Source organism: Tauraco erythrolophus, chromosome 9 (genome assembly GCF_009769465.1).
Source record: "Tauraco erythrolophus isolate bTauEry1 chromosome 9, bTauEry1.pri, whole genome shotgun sequence".
Lineage (NCBI taxonomy): Eukaryota > Metazoa > Chordata > Aves > Musophagiformes > Musophagidae > Tauraco > Tauraco erythrolophus.
The window spans coordinates 38651051-38671042 of record NC_141473.1 but is presented as its reverse complement, the minus strand read 5'-3'; the positions used below and the strand labels follow the sequence as shown (position 1 = coordinate 38671042).

Below are 19992 nucleotides of genomic sequence, written 5' to 3'. Positions count from 1 at the left end.
TGCCAGCTGCTCCCCCCTGCCCTGCCCAGCTTTCCTGACTAATTCTGATTGATTTTGCAAAGAGCCAGGGCTCCGCGCTCTGCCCAGGCTGCGTGTCCTGTGTGGCGCGGACGGCTCACGGAACAGTCACTGCGTTCTGTATCCCCTGCAGCCCTGCCGGCGTTTCTTCCCTCTGCCCAGTGTTCAGCAGCACATGGATCAGCCACCAGGGACTAAGGGATGACAAAGAAAGCTGCGTTCTGGAATTGCCTCCAGAGCAGCCCTAAAAGGCTCCGCATAAAAGCACGGCACCAAGCACAGCCACCCAGGGGCTCTACGCAGTCTTTCCAAGCTATTCCTGAATTGCCATTTCGCTCTTTTTTATGTGAAGTTCTCCCAGGGTGGGGAGCACTGGGACTGCAACCAGTGTGTCCGGCAGGGCAATGATTCAGCCACCAGAGACACGAACGGCTCTGCTCCGTGCAAAACACAGCGTGGGACTGTTGAACCTGGTTTTCCCTTTACTAGCGCTTCTTGGAAATTGACAACAAGTTCCAGGGACAGTGGCCCATTTCCACCTGTGACTGACAGATCAGTCCCCAGCACAGTCTGAACAGCAGGACAGGCCCAAGCCCTCCAGTCCTGCCCTGCGGCGTTCCCATAGGGGAGTCCTCACTTCACGAGCATCCCCACTGTTTTGTGCCAGTGATGACACTGTTCAAAACAGGCTCATCAGAGACAGGGACTTGCTGGTTCCCAGATTCCAGGGAACAGACCATCTAGTAGCAATCTGGCACCTCTAGCTCAACCCAAAACATCACCCTAATTTCTCACCAGGCATTGCAGTACTGCCCCTCCTCGTCTGCAGGTTGGACACTCCCTTCCCAATGCTCTGCCTCTCTCTTTGGGCTCATCTCCCAAAAGACAACAATGGTTTGAGGTTCCTGTGGGACCTTCTGCACACCTTGTAGGTTCCCTTGCCCAACAGGTCGGCCTAGCTTCCTCCCACGGGCTGGCACAGTGGGGCAGCTTGGGCTACGTAACAGCGTTCAGGGAGGCACCACACAAGCACCAGCTGTGGCTGTACAACCGAATCACCTCCGCTGCTGACTCCAGGAAACCTCACGCCTCCTTCTGAGGAGCACTGAGCACGAATGCAGCCAGCGGTGGGCACCGAGATGCAACAAGAAGGCAGCAGCTGGCTCCAGCTCCACATCGTTTCACAGGAAAGAGACTAACTACCTCGGTTTGCTCTTCGTACCCGCTTTTTCTCTGACTTACCTGTCTGAGAAGTCAAGACTTGGCTGTGGTCCCTCCTCCTTATCCCACGTCTGGATGCAGAAACATGCAGGCAAACAGGTGCTGCAGGGCTCCGGCACTTCAGAAGTAGCAATGCAGTGGGGCCGAGTTTCCTGCAAAACAATAAAATGTCAGAATTTGCACTTAGTTTGCCGTATATTTGAAAGACCCACTGCCCGCCTCCCCCTTGTCCTCTGGAGAGTCCCCGCTCCAGCCCGGCCACTCCGACAGGAATGACTGCTGATGTTGGCCGCTGGAGCCCAGAGAGATCAGCCGATCTGCCCATCCGCTGCAGAGCGGCTGTTTCTGAGAGGCAGTGCTGTGCTGGCACACATCCGAAAAGCTTTTCGAGCGCAGTCGGAGCCTTCAGGATCTTCAGGAGATCTTACAGAGATCTTCTGTACGTACGATCTGTACGATCTTCAGGAGACCCATCAAAGGCAAACATTCATCTACGTCATCGATCCTGTAACTGGAGGGGACATGCCAAGGGATTGCCCTGAATGCAGCGTTTCTAAACCCAAACTACCTGCTGGATCAAATCCTTCGAGGCCCAACAGCACCCTCTAGCCATAGCAGAGCAGGACACGGCGCGCTCTGCCACCCTGTTGTCCTGGGCAGCCCATTCTGGGCGTGCAGGCATGGAAAGCCCCTTCACACGACAAGCGTGTCAGCCCTGTGGTCGCACAGCTTTTGCCAGGAGCAATCCCCCAGAGCAGCCAGGCTGGGTGGATGCCTCGTCCCACCCTGTTTCGTGCCCAGGAGGCCTACAAAAAGGTGAGGGGGTGCTCCTTGGTCTGCTGCTGATCTATTACTCTCAGTGCCTGAGCAGCTGAAGTTTTGGACAAAGAGATACTCTGCATCTCCCCACAGGTTGGGGAGAGAGTGGGGCAGCCCACGCAGTGCCTCGGTGGGGCAGGCAGAGGGTCTCCTGTGTGCCACACAACCTGGGCAGACAGACTCCGCTCAGCACCCCGGGGAGCAGTCCCTTTTGGGGAAGCTGAAGCCCTGGTGCCGCGGGGGCTGAGCCTGTTCCAGTGGCATTGTGCAAACTCAACCCCTGGCGTTTCTCTGCGAGACGAACTCGGTCCAAATCTCCGTGGTGCACTTTGCTCTCTGATTGCGGTGACCTCATGCCGGCTCCCTCAGCAGCGTTTAAAGTCCAGGGGAGAGGGGTGCTTACCTGCCTCCCACACGCAACAGCTCGCTCCCACTCTTCCCTGCCTGCACATCTGCCTGGACGAGGGCTCCGGGGCCTGGATCTGGAGCAGCATGCGGCTGCTTTTTGAGGCAGCGGTTCTGTGCCTGACCCTGGCCTTAGGGAAATCCACCGAGGAAACAACGCAGGAGAACACTGTCCACCAAGCTTCCCAAGCAGAGTCATCCAGTTCAGACTGGGGCATCGGGGCCATCCGGGACAGCTTCGAAACGGTTAACGGCTACTTCGACTCCTTCTTGGAACTGCTTGGGGGAAAAAACGGTGTTTGTCAGTACAGATGTCGATATGGTAAGCGAACTTCACTCCTGCTGGCTTCCTTTCTCCTTGTCCTTTCCCCTCTTACCCTCTCGTGTGGAAATTCACAGCACTCTTTCCCTGAGACCACCACAGCTCCTATCCATGACCTGACCCCTGCTGCGCTCGGCACAGAAAAGTCACTGCAGAGAGTCACAACTTCTCTACCAGCGTCAGCACAGGGACGCTGGACCCTCATCTTTCCCTCTCACTGAGAACAGCCTGATCTTGTAGCCACTGTGCTGTGTGCAAGGGAACAAGAGGAGAGGACGCAGGTTTTACAGGAAGGGCATATAGGTTAACCAGGCTTCCCAGCTGCCTGGACCCCTGGAGAGAAGGACCAGGGTAGGCAGCAAGGCCCCGGAGGGGAGGACGAGCAGCCCGTGCAGACCTGACTCAGAAGGGGTTGTTGGCATTGCCAGCGGTGCAATCTCAGCAACCTTCGGAGTGTTGCAGTTGCAGTTTCGAGTTGGCTAACACTGCAGGCTGGAGGAGGGGAGATAACAGGAAGGTAAACGAGACCTGCTGTCACCATGGAGGAACCTTTAGTACTCAAGGCGGAATGAGGCAGCTGCTGCTTGCCTTGGACTTTAGAGTGATCTACCAAAAAGGAAGAATTTGGTTTGTCCTGGGGACAGGACAGAGGGGGTGACACCCCAGGGAGAGCCAGGCAGGAGGAGCACAGGCAGGGGGTGGAGACAGGGCACACAGATGCGCAGTGGGGCAGGTCCCTGTGGTGTAGGTCTGTGGGGCGCTGGGCTGGTGGAGGCACAGGCAGCACCAGCCATCAGCAAGGTACCTGCTGAAACAACCTGTTTGGGATCAGCAAGGAGGCTTCCCACAGTCTGTGCCCCTCCCCACCCTCCTACAACTGTTCCCTCTGCAATAACTATCCTCTGCCACCTCAGCCCGCCCATCCACAACTGCCCACCAGCCCTTTTCCCCTCAACTTCATCCCACATCCCTAGTGGCCACCTGGGCAAGATGCTTGCGAGCACAGAGGCGACTTCAACCCCCCTCCTTCCCCGAGCGTTGTTTCTCACAGACACAGGCTCCACGCTTTGCAGAGATCCCACTGACTCAGTTTCAGTCTGCATGCATCCTGTTTCTTCCAGAACGCAGGCTGCTTGCTGCACCTCTCCAGCCTGTGGGGGGTTGCCTGTAACGCTCCCTCACAGATGCAGCCAGAGGGAAGTGCCCCCTGCTCCTCCCAGGCCAGCGGCAAGGGTGCCGGGGAAACAGATGCTGCAGGGCTGGGACCTGAGCTCCTTGTCAGGGTGAGAGGGCAGATGGGCCACACTTGGCCAAAGTGGGGGCATATGGAGAGTCTAAAAACAGCCTTAAAGCTGTTGGCATTTTTTTTGTTTTGTTTTTAAATAATGTGTGTATACTTGTCCTCCCAATCCTGCCAGCTCTGCTCCCCAGGCCTCCTGCTCACAGCAAACCGGGAGCAGCAAATCGGGTACCTCAGCCCCACAGATGCGCAGGAAGCCAGATATCTCAGCCCATCACCTCAGCCCCACCGTGGCTCTGGTCCCTCAGCCCTGCAGCTTCAGTGCCTCAGCCCGGGGCCCCGTGGCAGTCCCCAGCCAGGGCTGCTGCTCTGCAGCAGCTCCGAAGGGCCACAGCTGCTCTGCGGGGCCCACTGGTGCTGCCATCGGTGGAGACGTGCACCCCAGGGGCACAGTGTCTGGAGGAGAAGACCTCCATGCATACTGTAGCATTGCCCCAGCACGCAGGATGAGGCTGTTTGCCCATCAGGCAGCACGACCCCAAGCCCACGGTGCGGCAGCCCCATGCCGTGTGTGACAACCTCACTTTAGGTCCACGTGGTGCTCCAAATCGAGAGCAGAAAGGGACCTGCCCTTAACGTAGGGACTGACAACCCTGCTAGCAGCCATAACGTGGCTGGTACTGCAGCGTGCCTGAGGCAAGGTTTGGGAGGGCTGATATTCAGACCTTGTTTCAGGGCGACTCGGGACTCACCAAGTCTTGGAGAAGTCGTCGCTCTTTGGCACATCCCGAGGCTCGGGCTCTCCCTGGCCCTGTGCTCTGGGCAAGGGGAATAACGTCTCCAACAGAGCAGGCAAATGCTCCCCGCGAGCGTCCTGCGTCTTACTGGAGAAATGCTTTACCTAGAAAGGGAAACAAACAGGCACATCTTCAGCTCTGTTCTTGCCCTCTGCTGAACAGCTCATTAATCACTGGCTGAAGGCAGAAACTATTGAAACGCTGCCCACGCGCCTCCAAGGGTCTTGCTGGACCCTTCCAAGACCATTTGTCCATGCTGCTCTCTAGCACAGACATCGCGAACTGCAGGAGGAGGGGATGCAGAGACAGTCCTCAACCAGTGAGACCTGGCCTGTGCCTAGAAGAATGAACACAAACCATCTTTACCATCTTGCTGCTGAATCAGGGCCTGATTGCTTTTTCCCCAGGCAAGAAGCAAAAATTATGCCTTCTACTTTCTTTCATTTCAGCCAAGAAACGCTGATAATAGCTTATTTTGCCACGATAAAGGTCAGGACTCACCTGTGATTGCCTCATCCATCTTCGGCTGAGCACGAAGGACTTGGCTGTTCTGGCTGTAAGACTCCCAATTTTTCAGCAGCTAGTGAGGTCTGAAAACGTGATGGATTACACCCTTAAATCAGGACATTAGGGTTATGCTAGCATTTACTGGCAAATATCTCCTCCTTACAAAATCTCTCTGGGCATCTCAGTGGGGGGAAACAGCCTGAATTGGGAGTAAATCCCTGGATTTATTGGGAGTGAATCCCTTCAGCTGTCTGGCCAGGCAGGACTTCAATATTTTGCCCAACATTTGGTCCTAAGGGGTTTAAGATGAGAAGGCACATCCAGGCTGTGGGGATAGAGCCTTCAAAGTCGGGCTTTCCAAAAAGCACTAAAAGGCCGTGGTAAGTATGGGACACATCTGCCCAAAGCCTGCTTGCCTGGGGCAGAGGAATAACAATGGACAACTCAAAACAGCAAAAACCCTCAAGACCATCTTTCACACAGAAATATACTCACTTCCCCCTGCCAAGGTACCAGTACTGCAGTGTCTGAGACCTCCTGCATCACCAGAAGCTGTTCTAGCCAGCTGGCTGTTTTCCAATCTCTAGGCATAGCCACAACAGCCTGGAGACATCGAAATGCATCAGGGAAACTCATTTCCCATTAGAAACTCAACTTCAGTCCTCCTCTAAGGCCATGCCAACAAGGCAGCACCCTGAAATATATCTTCTTCCAAAGAACAGGCTTCCTCCGCACTGCTGTGCTTCTACACATCAGCGTTGCTCTTCAGCTGGGCAGGTCCTGCTGTGCCTGCAGCTGTCTGCTGGTATCCCTGCCCAGCTGCCCTGCAGCAAGCAGGCAGACCACAGCAGGTCCCGGGTGAAACAGAGTTTGCAAAACAGCCTGTGTGATCCACCAACTCCCTTCCCCACCACGGACATGCCGACAAGGATGGGAGAGCAATAAACGATAACGAGAGCACTGAGTCGATGCTCACGTAGAGTCGGGAACGCCTGTTAATTCTGCCTTGCTTTTGTTTTCCTGTTAGCGAGAAATGTGGGAGAGAGGTTAACTGTGGTGTCTTGGACTTTATCTCGCTGAGAAAAAGGGCACTTTACAAATGATTAAGCTTTGTTTTTCGGAGAGGAGGGAGGCAGGTTTCCTACAAGGGCTCATCTTGAAGGCAGTTCAATGTTTTTTTGATCACCACAATTCTCATGCGAGATTTTTTTTTTTTCCTCAGGACAACTTTCTAAGACATTGTAATAGCTGTAACTTCAGCTTAATGGAAGGTTTTCCTTGGAAATTCAGTTATCTCCATATCCCCAGACAGTCTCGCTCCTACCCTGACTTGCCACCTTATCCCACTAATCAACAAAGTGCTGCAGGAACATAACTTATCCTCAATATTACAAGCAAGTCATTAAAATTTGACTCCATCCTGCGAAATCCACCTTGGATTTCGAACTTCCCTCTGCCTCCTACCTCAGTTCAGAAACATTTGAATTCTGAGTCCCAATTCTCACCCTCTTCTAAAAGAGCAGCCAAGCTGTGCATCACACCGAGTCCTGCGTGCAGCCCTCCTCTCGTTCTATTGCTTGGGAGCCTTGGGTTACAGATCCAGCCCATGTACGGACGTAATTCCTTCTTTCTTCCTTTGGTGGCATAACCACCAAAAGAGGGTAACGTGCACCGTGTCATCAACTCAGAAATCACCTGGCATACCTCAGCGGACTTACGTTTGGGTGCGGAGATAATCCTGTAAGGATGGTGTTCTGCCACCAGCTGATTTGTGCTCTTTGTCTGCTGTAACTTGGCTCTGCCAGCTCAAAATAACAACGCCTTCCGCACCGGAAAATTACATCTGCAGCATGAAGCAGATCTGACCTATTCGAAAGGGGCCAAAAAGGTAGAAACACAGTAAAAACAGCTGTACTGAGAAATACCTTCCCACACAAATGCCATCACCTGGTGGCAGTGTCAACTAGAGTGCTTTTTATTGGCTTGCAGACAGCTGAATCCTTGGCGTGTGCTACGTGTCGGCAGGGTTGGAGAAAACTGGCTACTGGCGTCTTGCAGCTGGACAGGATTTCAGTTTGTTGTTTGTTTGTTGCAAATCTGTTGTTTAAACAAAACCGCTCTGGAAATTTTTAATTTAGAAGGTGCTGGGAACATTCCTACATCAGAGCTTTTGAGGCATTTGGCTGCGAGGTCTTCTTAAGAGCACGGTACATTTATGGCTCTATTAACCACTGGTACCTGAGGTACCTTGACAGATGAGAATTGGGTCTGTGAGGCAAGGTTTCGGTAGCAAGGGAGCTACGGGGTGGCTTCTGTAAGAAGCTGCTAGAAGCTTCCCCCATGTCTGACAGAGCCAATGCCAGCTGGCTCCCGGATGGACCCGTCACTGGCCGAGGCTGAGCCCATCAGCCATGGTGGTAGCACCTCCGGGATAAAATATTTAAGAAGTGGAAAAACACCTGTGCAACAGCAATTGCAGCCAGAGAGAGGAGTGAGAACATGTGAGAGAAACATCTCTGCAGACACACAGGGGTCAGTGAAGAAGGAGGGGGAGAAGGTGCTCCAGGTGCTGGAGTACTGATTGCCTTGCAGCCTGTGGTGAAGACCATGGTGAGGCAGGCTGTCCCGCTGTCCCTCTGCATCCCATGGAGGTCCACAGTGGAGCAGAGATCCACCTGCAGCCCATGGAGAACCCCACGCCAGAGCAGGTGGATGCCAGAAGGAGGCTGTGACCCCATGGGAAGCCCGTGCTGGAGCAGGCTCCAGGTAGGACTTGTGGCCCTGTGGAGAAAGGAGCCCACACTGGAGCAGGTTTGCTGCTAGGACTTGTGATCCCATGGGGGACACTGAAACAGTAAAACCTAAAGGACTGCACCCCATGGGATGGACCCACGCTGGAGCAGTTCATGAAGAGCTGCAGCGCATGGGAAGGACTCATGTTGGAGAAGTTCATGGAGGACTGTGTCCCATGGGAGGGACCCCAGGCTGAAGCAGGGGAAGGGTGTGAGGAGTCCTCCCCCTGAGGAGGAAGGAGCAGCAGAGACAACGTGTGATGAACTGACCACAACCCCCATTCCCCATCCCCCTGCACCGCTGGTGGGGAAGAGGCAGAGAATTCAGGAATGAGGTTTAGCCTGGGAAGAAGGGTGGGGTGGGGGAAGGTGTTTTTAAGATTTGGTTTTATTTCTCATTATCCTCCTCCGATTTGATCAGTAATAAATTAAACGAATTTCCCCAAGTCAAGTCTGTTTTGCCATGACAGTAATTGGTGAGTGGTCCCTCCCTGTCTTTATCTCGACCCACCAGCCTTGCGTTATATTTTCTTTCCTCTGTCCAGCTGAGGAGGGGAGCGATAGAGCAGCTTTGGTGGGCACCTGGTGCCCAGCCAGGGTCAACCCACCACAACAGAAAAAAGTGGAAAAGTGTCTTAAGTGATTATCGGTGCTGACAAGAAGAAAGCAGTAGAAATCGAGTTTAAAAGAACCCAACCCTGCCTGAAGGGCTAAATTAGATCTATTTTACGTCTATATAAATTCTCTAGTTGTGCTCAGGGAAGCAGAAACTTAACCCTAGAGCTGACAGACTCACAGAGGGCTCAACTCACACTTTTTTTTTGAGCAGCCACACAGGTTATAAAGTTTTCCCAGAGCAGTGTTCAAATGTCTTGTTTTAACACCTCACTCCGCATTTGAGACCCCCCCCTTTTATAAACCCAGCTGGGACTGAAACAGAAATGGAGGGACAGTACAGAGAAAGCCAACTCCATGAGAGGTGGTCTCCACAACTTCTCCAGAGGACAATCCTCTCCCACCTTTAAACAAGCTCCTTGCACGGTGGGGTTAAGGCACACAAGCAACCTGGCAACTCGTCCTCCCCAAACAGGTGCCCACCTCTCACACCCAGAGCGTTCTGTCAGCCCCAGGACGGGCTGGCAGGCAGAGAGGAGGGTTTGCACACCTTCAAAGCAGAGTAAAACAGATTAAATTGCTGTTGAAGCTACTGTTAGTTGATTGTCTGCTGGACTCTTTCTACATTGTGCAAATAATTATTCACAGAGGAAGTTCTTGCTCCTCTATGCATATTAAGAAGCATAGTAGCAGAGGGCAGAGACAAAGGGATAGAATCTCTTTGTAAAACGTGGCAGTGCATCACCACACACAGAAAACAGGCCGAGATGACCTCCTGCTCCGAGCAAGACCAGACACAAAAGGTCTAGCAGAATTTTGCCAAGATCCATAGCTCACCAACACTCTTAGAGTGAACTGAGGATGGAAAGACATCCCCTTGCTAGGCTAGTAGTTTCTTGGTGGAGTTGAAAACACAGCTGAGAGATCCCAGCTGTGCCAAGCTCTCAGGAAGCACCTAGGAGATTTGAGAGGTCGGAGGCACTAGCTCTAGCATGGAAGGCTGCTCAACTGCAAAAGCCCATGCTGCAAAGAGGGACTTGCCCATTTGTAAGAGCTGGGAAGAGTCCCAGACCTAAGGACTGGACTCAGACCAGCTTAAAACATTTGAGAGGCACTGGGGACCCGGTTCACACCCAACATAATCCTCCAGTAGCCGTGCTAGAGGAGGTACAAGCCAAGCCAGGCTGTAGAGCCTCGACAGGACTGAGCTGAGAGCAGGGCCAGTGTCTTAGCCAGCTCTAGCACTTACCTTTCTCTCTCTGGGTCTCCCGGAGGAGAACGAAGTGTTTGGGAATGCAGACTGAAGGGGAGCTGCCTGTCACGCCTTGCTTTTTGGTGCTACTCTTGGGAAGATTGGCTTTCCTAACATTTTTCCTTTCTTTCTCAGGGAAGGCTCCAATGCCACGACCTCACTACAAACCCCAAGAACCCAACGGCTGCAGCTCCTATTTTCTGGGGCTCAAGGTACCTGAAAGTGTATGTACTGCCACACCCACAATCCCCAAAAGACGCGATTCCCTAATCACAGCAACCGGCTAATAACATCGGGGAGGGGGGAGGCTTAGCCGCGCTACGCGCCGACTGTGTGGTGGCTTCTCCTGGCAGCTGAAGCCAGAGCTCTGGAAAAGGGAGGAAATATCACTCACGTTGCGTTAGGGGACAAGCTATCCGCCTGGGACGGCCGAAAGCCGGAACTGCCTGCCGATGGCAAGGCGAACGCGTCAGTCTGAGCGCTGCCGAGCTTGCTGTCAGTCAGGGAGGCATTAAGATCTCCACTGCTGGTGGCAGCGAAACAGGAATCGTGTAGACAGGAGTTACATTCATGAGGGACTGGCCTGTTGCTCTGGTTGTCTCGTCAGGTACCAAAAGAGAAAGTTTCCTGAGCAGGTTAGCACCAGAAGAAGAAGAGGTATCTGACCAAGCTGAGCACCAGTGGAGAAATATATTTTTATCACGGCCCTGATCGATCCTGTGCCCTTGAGATAGGACAGGGAACACGTTAACACCGGGCAGCTCAGTGACACAGCATAACGTGCAAACAGCAACACTTGAATGCATTCTCCACACCAGGCCCCTCATCCCCTCTCATGCTTTCTGCCTCTGGCAAGCACTGAAATAAACTTGTGGGCTTTAATACTGCACCCACTTGTTATTTTAAAGGCAATTAATGAAATCTTATTGGAATCACCAGGAAAAGCACTCCCAGGAGGCTCTCAGAGCAGGAATTGCTCTTTAGCTCATGCATTACTGCTGCCCGTGAAGTCTCCAGCAATTAAGGCAGATTCCTGCTCTGAAAAACCCTCCCTTTACAGCCCATTTTTCATTTTAGATTAGTTCCTTAAACTACATTTCATTGCAAACCTTGTTGGCGTTTCTGCGGTACCTCCTCCTTATGCAAGCAGTCACGAACGCTGAGCGTGATGGAGAAAAAACTCATCTCCTAAATATTACATGAGGAAGGCCAAAAAGAGGAAGAATTTATAACAGGCTAATGAGTCCAGTCTCTCCAGGAGACAGGCCTTCTGGCCACATCACCCTCACGGTTATCAGCTAAGCGTGCTGTTTACCTCCAAGCGAGGAGAACTCCCCTGACCAAGCTGTACTTGTCCTTGGCCTTGCAAGTACATCCGTGAGAAATAAGGCATTAATAACACTTCTGGCAGATCTATTAGGCCAAGAAGCAGGACTTGTCAGGTTGTGGGAAAACGAGGAAAGAGAAAAGGGGTCTTTGCCACTGCTAGCAAGGACCGGAAGCTTGCCAGTGAGCTCTGACAGATAAGAACTAGCAAAGGGTGATGGAGAGGCTGTTGCCCACCTCTCTACCAGAAGTTAATTCCCCGTGACAGACGAGAGAAGGGAATGTGGTCTATCCTGCATTGAACCTGTGTTTACTGTCACCACTTTCTTTCCACCGTGAGGGAGAAGGATGTTTTCCCTCTTGCTGCCCCAGTTATCCAAGGTAGCTTCTGGAAAAGAAGCTAGCTGGGCTCTGCAAAACCTCACTCAGTTGCAACTGCTTGAGTCTGAGGCCAGGAGGCACCCAAGGGACACTTCTTTTCTCTCTCTCTCTCCCCAGCTAGATCTGGGCATCCCTGCCATGACCAAGTGCTGTAACCAGCTGGACGTTTGTTACGACACCTGTGGGGCCAACAAATATCGCTGCGACGCCAAGTTCCGCTGGTGCCTTCACTCCATCTGCTCCGACCTCAAGCGCAGCCTCGGGTTCGTCTCCAAGGTGGAAGGTAGGCTTCCCGGCTCTCATCCCCTGCAGAGGGAACAAGAGATGGCAGGGAGGGGAGAATGTGGGCAGGGAGCCCTTTCCTTGCCAAAAGAAACAAAAATCTGCAGTAGGGAGCAGCAGCACATCTCTCCTGTGCTTTGTCACAGAGGGGTCAGAGCTGAGTGAGAACACGTGGTTCTGAGATCTGCACAGACACACTTCTGTCCCAAGGCTGGACACCTAAAATTATTTACGTTTGGAAAACATTACAAAACACATGTTGAAAGAATTAAACCAACAAAAAAAACCTGGAAGCAATTCTTTCAACTCTTGGATGCCCTCCCTGAGAGTTCAAACACCTTCATGGGAGATCAAAAACCCTTCCAGAGCCATTAAGCCACACACTGAAACCTGTATGTGGCCAAGGGCCAACAAACTGGGAGAGCCAAGGACAGGAACTCTCCGGGACCTGGCTTACAGATAAGAGATGGCGATGACACCAGGGACACACCACAGCGTGGGTGGTGGCTGAGCCCTTGTGGGGAGATTTAGATTGCTCAGACCCTAACAAAGTTCTAGTGATGTGCCAGCAACTCAAGAGCCACCCTGGTTTTGTCTAATTTTAAAAGCCTCAGTCTGTAAGTTGGAAAAGAACTCTTTGGTAAAGGCTGCGTTTGGTAACCTCTGCGAAGGTTACGCACGTGATAGCCCAAGCCTGCCTCTTGATCCTCTGTGCCAACATCAAGCACCTCTGCGCTGAGTGAGGAGGGGAAACATCCATCCTGCCACTACCAGAGGTCAGTCATGGCAGGAAAGCCTCCCCCAGGCTGCTCCTGCTGGGGCCATTCCAGAGCATCCTCATCCTCTGCAAGGCAGGTACCCACCTCTTGCAGAGGGGCTGTGCAGAGAGAAGGACAGGACAGGCAGAGAGAAGACCCACCAATGGCAGGTGATGCAGGAACATGTAAAGGTATTTACAGGAGCTCTGGTCTGAAAACCTGGCAGAGCCTGTGAGACCAGCCCATTCCCGAAGCCAAATAAAACTGGCAGTGCTGCTGAGCTTCTCTCAGCTGACAGCAGCGAGGCACTCTGCGTTCACGCCCGCTGCCCATGCCCTGGTGTAAGGTACAGTTAGACAGGCATTTGTTTTCCAAATGCGCAGCCTGATTAGGACACACGGGCGAGTCTGCGTGACACCAGTACTAGTGCAGATGGCTTTCTACCTCGTCACAGATAAATGTTCAGAAAGAGTGTCCAAGCCAGCAAGAAAAAACAAAAATGTGGACTGAGATATAAGTGCTACACCCTTATCTACAGGTCCTCGTGTCATCAACCTCTTCCTATCTCTTCAGATTTTCCCCTGCCAATTTTTTAGATGCCTTATTTTTCCCTTCTGCCTGCAGCAGTGAAGCCAACAGACAGGCCCGAAGGAGTGAAGGTGGAGCAGCACCCACGGTCCTTGGCTGAGCCAAGCCACCTCTGCCTGTAGTCAACTAGGACTAGATTCCTCCAACATCTCTGACTTGGTTGCCGCAGAAGGCACAAGCGTTGACAACACAAACGAACCTCTGAGCCATCCTTTCCTCCCCTTGCTGTGCCTCCTCTTGCCTTGTGCTCTATACCTGCTGCTCCCTATCCTCAGAGCTGCTCTAGGGACCTTCTGTCCCATAGTCCTCCTTCACTACCACCATCTCAGCTCTTATCTGGGATCCTTTCCACTGAATCGCAGGGAATTCAGAGAAAGCAGGCAGGAAAAGAGCAGCTGCAACTCCCTTCATGTGGGCACAAACAACCCAGCTACAGCAGTGCCACTTAACCAAAGCCTTGGTCTTCCCACTGACTCACTACAGCCTCTCCAACCCAGCAGAATCCTACAGCAGCAGGAGCAGAGCAAGGTAGCCAGAGAGGATGAGGTAGGAGGAAACAGTCCCAAAAGTAGGGCCTTCCCAAACCTATTATGCACGTAGCAATCAATGTTAGTGCCTGTGAATAAACCCTAAAAGACCTGGTATTAGCCTATTTATTCCTTGACAAGCCGTTTTGGGATTGTTTTCCGGAAAGAGAAGGGGCTGGCAGTCAGGCAGACCGTATCTACAGCTCTGCTGCTGCAACCACAGTAGGATTTTTCAAGCAGGCTGGCAGTTGGCATTGTAACTCCCAAAAAGCAGAAAAGGTTGGTTAGCAGCGTGCTGTGGTTTAACCCCAGCCAGCAATTAAGCCCTGCGCAGCCGCTTGCTCACTCCCCCTCAGTCAGATGGGGGCAGAGAATCGGAAGAGTAAGAAAACCTGTGGGTTGAGATAAAGACACTTAAACAGGTAAAGCAAAAGCCCCATGCACAAGCAAAACAAAACAAGGAATTCCTTCACAACTACCCATCGGCAGGCAGGCATCCAGCCATCTCCAGGAAAGCAGGGCTCCATCGCTCCTAACGGTTACTTGGGAAGACAAACACCATCACTCTGAATGTCCCTCCTTTCTTCTTCTCCCCCAGCTTTATGTGCTGAGCATGATGTCTTAAGGTACGGAATATCCTTTTGGCCAGTTGGGGTCAGCTGTCCCAGCTGTGTCCCCTCCCAACTTCTTCTGCATCCCTAGCCTACTCACTGGTGGGGTGGGGTGAGAAGCAGAAAAGGCCTTTGTGTGATCACTGCTCAGCAGTTACGAAACTATCCCTGTGTTATCAACACTATTTCCAGCATAAATCCAAAACAGAGCCCCACACCAGCTACTATGAAGAAAATGAACTCTATCCCAGCCAAAACCAGCACATAGTGGCTATAGGCAACTGCAGGGAGAGGGAGCTGGGAAAGACAGTGCTGAGGAGATCTTCTGGGAAATTTGCTTGGTAAACAGTGCTCCACATGATCCATCAACTCAAAAAGCCTGAGGGAGGCAAGAAAAGAAGCTGGCTCTAGGGAGGAGAGAAGTTAGTGCAAGATTGGTGCCACCCTAGGGAGAAGAGCCTCTAGTTCAGCAGAAGGGAGCTACTGGATTTATAAAAACGCAATACCCAGAGAGAAAGACAGCCCATGCTTCCAACTGCAAATACCACACAAGTCAGTGCGGGGCTCAGGCTGGAGCGCTTCCATCCAGCCCTCAGACACCCCAGAGTGCCTGTTACTTACCTGCCTGATCTTTCCCTTCTCCACAGCTTGTGAATCCGTCGCAGACGCAGTGTTCAACACCGTCTGGACCCTGGGCTGCCGGCCCTTCATGAACAGCCAAAGGAGCGCCTGCATTTGCAACGAGGAAGAACGAGACGAATTGTGAAGAGCAGCAGATGCCCTGGCCTCCATCAGCCTGCTGCCAAGCCTCCCCTCTCAGATACGACACTTCAGCACTGGGATTTCTGTCAGCCCTCCGGGCCTGGCACGGGACAGGGAGGACCCAGGCCAAGCAACGCTCGTCAACTACAGCCTTTGGGCAGAGGGCTGCGAAAGGGGAGACAGCCTGTGAATACAGGGCAGCGATGCCTGCTGTCCACCACCGATGCACAGTTCGACAGCCCTACCCCCTTTCCAAGTCCATCAGCCTGGATGATCCGATGCCAATTTTCTCTACAGACTGATCTGTGGGATGCAGTGCTGGCTATAAACAAGGGGCTCTACTTGTTTGTTTGCTTTAGACACACGTGTACTAGTTCCCCCCACCCCTTAACCCTCTAATTTGCAGTGCAAGGCATTAGGTTTCTGCACCCCCTGAAAATCCCAGTCCACGGACACACTATTTACATTTTTCCACCACTGGTGACAGACTGAAGAGGGGCAATCTGCTTTCAGTACGTTGCTCGTACCCATCCCTGACATTTTTCATCCCATCATTACACACCCTGACAACCCTGCTCATTTAAATACTTGGTGGATCCACAAACAATTTAAAACATCCAGGGATTTGGTAAGCATGAGAAAAACTTCAAGCGTTTGTGATACAGGCACAATTCATATTCGGGCAGACGGGGACCAAAGCCCATCGTGTCCGAGATGTGAAATCGCAGCATTCTCCCAGAGTCTCAGGAGAGGAAGCTGCTTTTCTTTTGTAACGTCATCCAGATCTATTGAATTATTTTCCTCCTACATCACTTAACAAAGCTTTTCCCTTAGGATCCCTTTTTTTACACCAAATGGCTGGGTATCCACCTCTGCCTTTTGCACGAGGGACACAGGAGGCTCACAGTGGCCTTGGACGAGATATTCAAAATCCTGGAGGCTTTATGTGTCGGGTGGCAGGGCTTACACGCTCCCTCTGCGGGGCAGAGACGCTGCCAGCTGAGGAGCGATCAGCAGCCTGACGGCATTCTTTCCGAAACGTGGTTAATACTTCCATCTGCTATCGGGAGCCTTTATTGCATGCAAAATTAGGATTTAGAAGCGGGATATGGAATTTTAACTACATACAACGTTTGCAGACAGCTTTCATCTGTGTTTCTTGTTGAAAGGAAGTTGCCACTGGGTGCGCGTCCCATGCCACGTAAATACTTCAGCGTCTTCTACAGACTTATTTATGGTTATGTTCTTCCATCTGCTTCAGAAAAGCTAAGGCTACAGAAGGGTGTTCTAACAAGAATGGGAAGAGTCTGTCTTAGTTACTTTTCTTCTAGTTTGTGTTTAAATGCATGCATGGAGCTATAAATGTATTCCTGTTCTTGCCAGTCGTCTTTGCTTTACGGTGAACAGCAATGAGACGTTCATCTGGCCCCAAACAGACTGAAACAACAAGACCCCACCAGTATTAAGCCCAGCAAAACAGAATTGACTGCATGAGGCGCACTGGGATGTTTTCCATTAAGGAGGACCTTGGTTTACGCTGATCAGATGCAATGACATCCTTTCCTAGCTGTGCTAACACCACAGGAGAGCAAATACCGCATTGCCGAGATCCATTGCAGTGTGTGCCTGTCAGAGCACGAGGCTGGACAGACAATCTGATCATCCATCTAAGAAACACCTATTTTGGCAAGGGATGGGAAGGAAGCGTTCCTCATTCCAGACATTTCCCAAACTTTGTATTGCGTTGGTGACATGGTGCCTGTTGCCAGTTTTATATGTGGACACACTCTTATGATTAAATGACAAAATTTAAAGGAAGAAAATAAAGAAATCTATCGTGTCTACGCTCAATAGCCGACTGGCTGGCAAATGACTTGAAGCGTTTTACAGTTCAAGGACTATCGGATTAAGGCCAGGCCGAGCGACTGATGACAGATGATGATACACACTGAAGAAATTGAAGGGTTCTGAAGAAAATCTCTATGTCCACATACTGACACTTTGGAGACACTACTAATATAAATCATAATTTCTTCATTCTTCAGGCCACCATTCATCCCAAAACACTACAAACGGCTGCACGCAGGGCAGCTTCTGAGTAAGTGCATTCGTCACTCCAAAATTAAGCTGTGGTAATCTGAAAAACCCCAATGAGCAGCTCTACAAGGAAACTTTTGAACCTTCAAGTGGTGACAGTGTCTCAAGAAAACCACCAGATAATCCTGCATAGGAGAAAACGAGCACAAGAACTACAGTAAAACTTCTGCATCCAAACTAAAAAATCGCTTCCCCTCCGCACCACTCCTGCTGCTCAGTGGTGTACAGCCATCGAAGCAGCTGATCATGCGACTCTCCAGGCCAGTGCACAAACCTTGGCTCGTCTTTGCTTCCACCCTGCTCTGAACAGAAAGAGGACACTGTACTCACTGATGGCTTCCTCTTGACTTTGTGTATCCGCAGGATTATTTGCAACTCTTGCTGACGTTCAGCCCATTTGGCTCAGATGCCTTCTCCTATAATGGCTCCTCAAACAGCAATCCCCGTTTCTGCCGGGGACATAAGAGCAGGGACTAGGACAGCAGGTAATAGGTGTCTGCTCCCGGACAGACAATGTTCAAACATTCACTTTACATCCTAAGAGAGAACGAGGCGGCACCAACCAGAACACCAACCCCACGCGTCGGGCAGCACTGATCCAGCTCGGACTCCGAACGGCGGCTGGCAGTGCCGGTCGGACCCGTGGGAGCACTGGTGGGGTACGGCGCCTTCTCGCACACGCAGTGCCTGCTTGTGCAGCGCGTTTGGCTCCCACTCTGTGCCACGACAGGTTAAATTAAACAGACCAACAGATCCCCTTGGCTCTCAGAGGAGTTTGGCCTTTGATTTCATGTCCAGGCTGTAATGCCAACAAAGAAAACAGATGGGAAAAAAAAGAGGTAAACTGGAGAGAGGTAAAAGACTTTGAAAAATGGTTTTGTTTTGTGCCTGGGAGGCATCTCCTCCACACCAGAGGAGAAATGGCCACAGGGCAGTGGCAGACAGTAGATCTACTATCCCGCTTGCAGGGTGAACCAAACACCTTCTCAGACTGCTCTATTCACAGGGCCGCACAGACCAGTGTTTCCTCCTCTTTACTCTTACAGATTATTTAACTAAAAAGCTGCAGAGCGGAAAGGCTGCTTCATAGGAATTGTCAGGAAGAACCCAATAATGTGCACAATAACTGAAATAAGCCACGGAATCAACCTCTCCCTCCTCTGCTCCCCCACATCCCTTTCGCACTAACGAAAAACACCAGTTGTGCCTCTCCAGAAGGCACCACCTAATTAATTTCATTTCCCAGCTCTTGTTTCATCAAAACAAGTATATTTACCAGGGGCTGCCTGAACAAAGAACTGACAGCGAGCAATTGCCCGTGTGGTCCTAATGCAGACATGAATCAGCAGAAGCAGGAGACTCACAGCGATGCAAGAAGGAGGCTTTTTCACTTCTTTTTCTTTCACGTATGGTTAGATAAGGCATGAAAAGTGTCTTCCACTAATACCTACTTATCATCATAGAAACATTTTCATTTATTTTAACACATACACGCGCACACGCATATTCCCAAATTGGAAAAGCAGCCATGAAGCCGTTTAGAAAAATCATGAGACTCTCAGCCCATGAAATGCCCATTCCTCACTGGAATCTCAGTCACCAGACAAAGTAAATCTATGAAATGGAATATTGCTGAGGTGATTTGTGACTCCCTTCTAAACGGTCCCTTCAAGCGGACTCCCCATCCATTTGAGAGCAGCAACAAATTTTGACCTTGGCAGCGATTTGGCTGCTTGCATCCAAAGTAGAAAATGAGTAACGCAGGCTATGGGGGGGCTTCCAGTGCACCTCCAAACACACAGGACAGAGCTGCACACTGGGAAGCTTCTTGCAGAAAACCTCATGAACGTACTGCGGTGCCATAGCCAACGGCAGAGACCGATCTTTCCTCTCTCACCCTCCAGCCCCGCCGCTCCTACTTTGCCCTTCACTGCTCCTTGTGCCTCCTTCCTTTCACCCTACATTCCCAATCCTTCACCACACAGCGCTGCTGCTCTTGAATGAAGCCCAGAGGAGCTCGAGCTGATTATCTGTTACCTTTTCTTTGGAAGGAACTTGACGGCCCAAAAGGGATTCCTGACAAGCGTGATGCTGCCACCAGCACCAGTTAATTGTGCCCCCAGCCAGCGGAGACTGCCAACACGCACAGTCACTCCAACAATGCTGACGTGTCTCCTGTCACCAGGCTCACTGGGGACAATCCTGTCTCGACAACGACACACATGACAAACAGTTGCTATAAACACTTAATGTGGGCTCCTCTAATCCCTCTGTCAGAGCCAGGGCCTCTCTAGACCAGGGTAACACGTTAGAACTTTCAAACAAAGACTTGGTAGCGGCACACTTGGGAGGGGGGGTGTTTACAGATGTTTAATGGTCTTTTTCTTACAATCAAGGTGCTAGAGCACTTAAGAAAGGCACCACAATTTTGGTGGGGGGAGAAGAGGGAGAAAAAATGACAATACACTAAATACAAGAGGAGATACTGTTAAACTGCATGCAATTATCAAAAGATACTAAAAGCCCCAAGTTTTATTAAATATCTTTTACTATGTAAAAATAACATCTAAATGTGCCTGTTATAGACTTGAGCTTTAGCTGCCTGTAATGACTACTGTTATACAGCTGCAAGGAATCTTGCACATTAGGAGATATATATATATTTTTTATAC

At 51.3% G+C, this 19992-nt stretch overlaps 1 protein-coding gene across 1 annotated transcript; it reads left to right on the top strand.

Moving 5' to 3' along the window:
* Nucleotides 1-2550: 2550 nt before the first annotated feature.
* On the top strand, nt 2551-15227 carry PLA2G12B (phospholipase A2 group XIIB). Its single transcript, XM_009992596.1, has 4 exons — nt 2551-2785; nt 10124-10212; nt 11813-11978; nt 15109-15227. The coding sequence occupies exons 1-4, from the start codon at nt 2551-2553 to the stop codon at nt 15225-15227; spliced, it is 609 nt and encodes a 202-aa protein (XP_009990898.1).
* The last annotated feature ends 4765 nt before the right edge of the window (nt 15228-19992 follow it).

What these genes read in the sequence shown, in the direction of transcription:
- PLA2G12B (XM_009992596.1), top strand. Translation starts at nt 2,551, where the DNA reads ATGCGGCTGCTTTTTGAGGCAGCGGTTCTGTGCCTGACCCTGGCCTTA. An exon ending in TCAGTACAGATGTCGATATG is followed by an intron (nt 2,786 to 10,123) that starts GTAAGCGAACTT and finishes TTTCTTTCTCAG; the next exon opens with GGAAGGCTCCAATGCCACGA. An exon ending in GGCTCAAGGTACCTGAAAGT is followed by an intron (nt 10,213 to 11,812) that starts GTATGTACTGCC and finishes CTCTCTCCCCAG; the next exon opens with CTAGATCTGGGCATCCCTGC.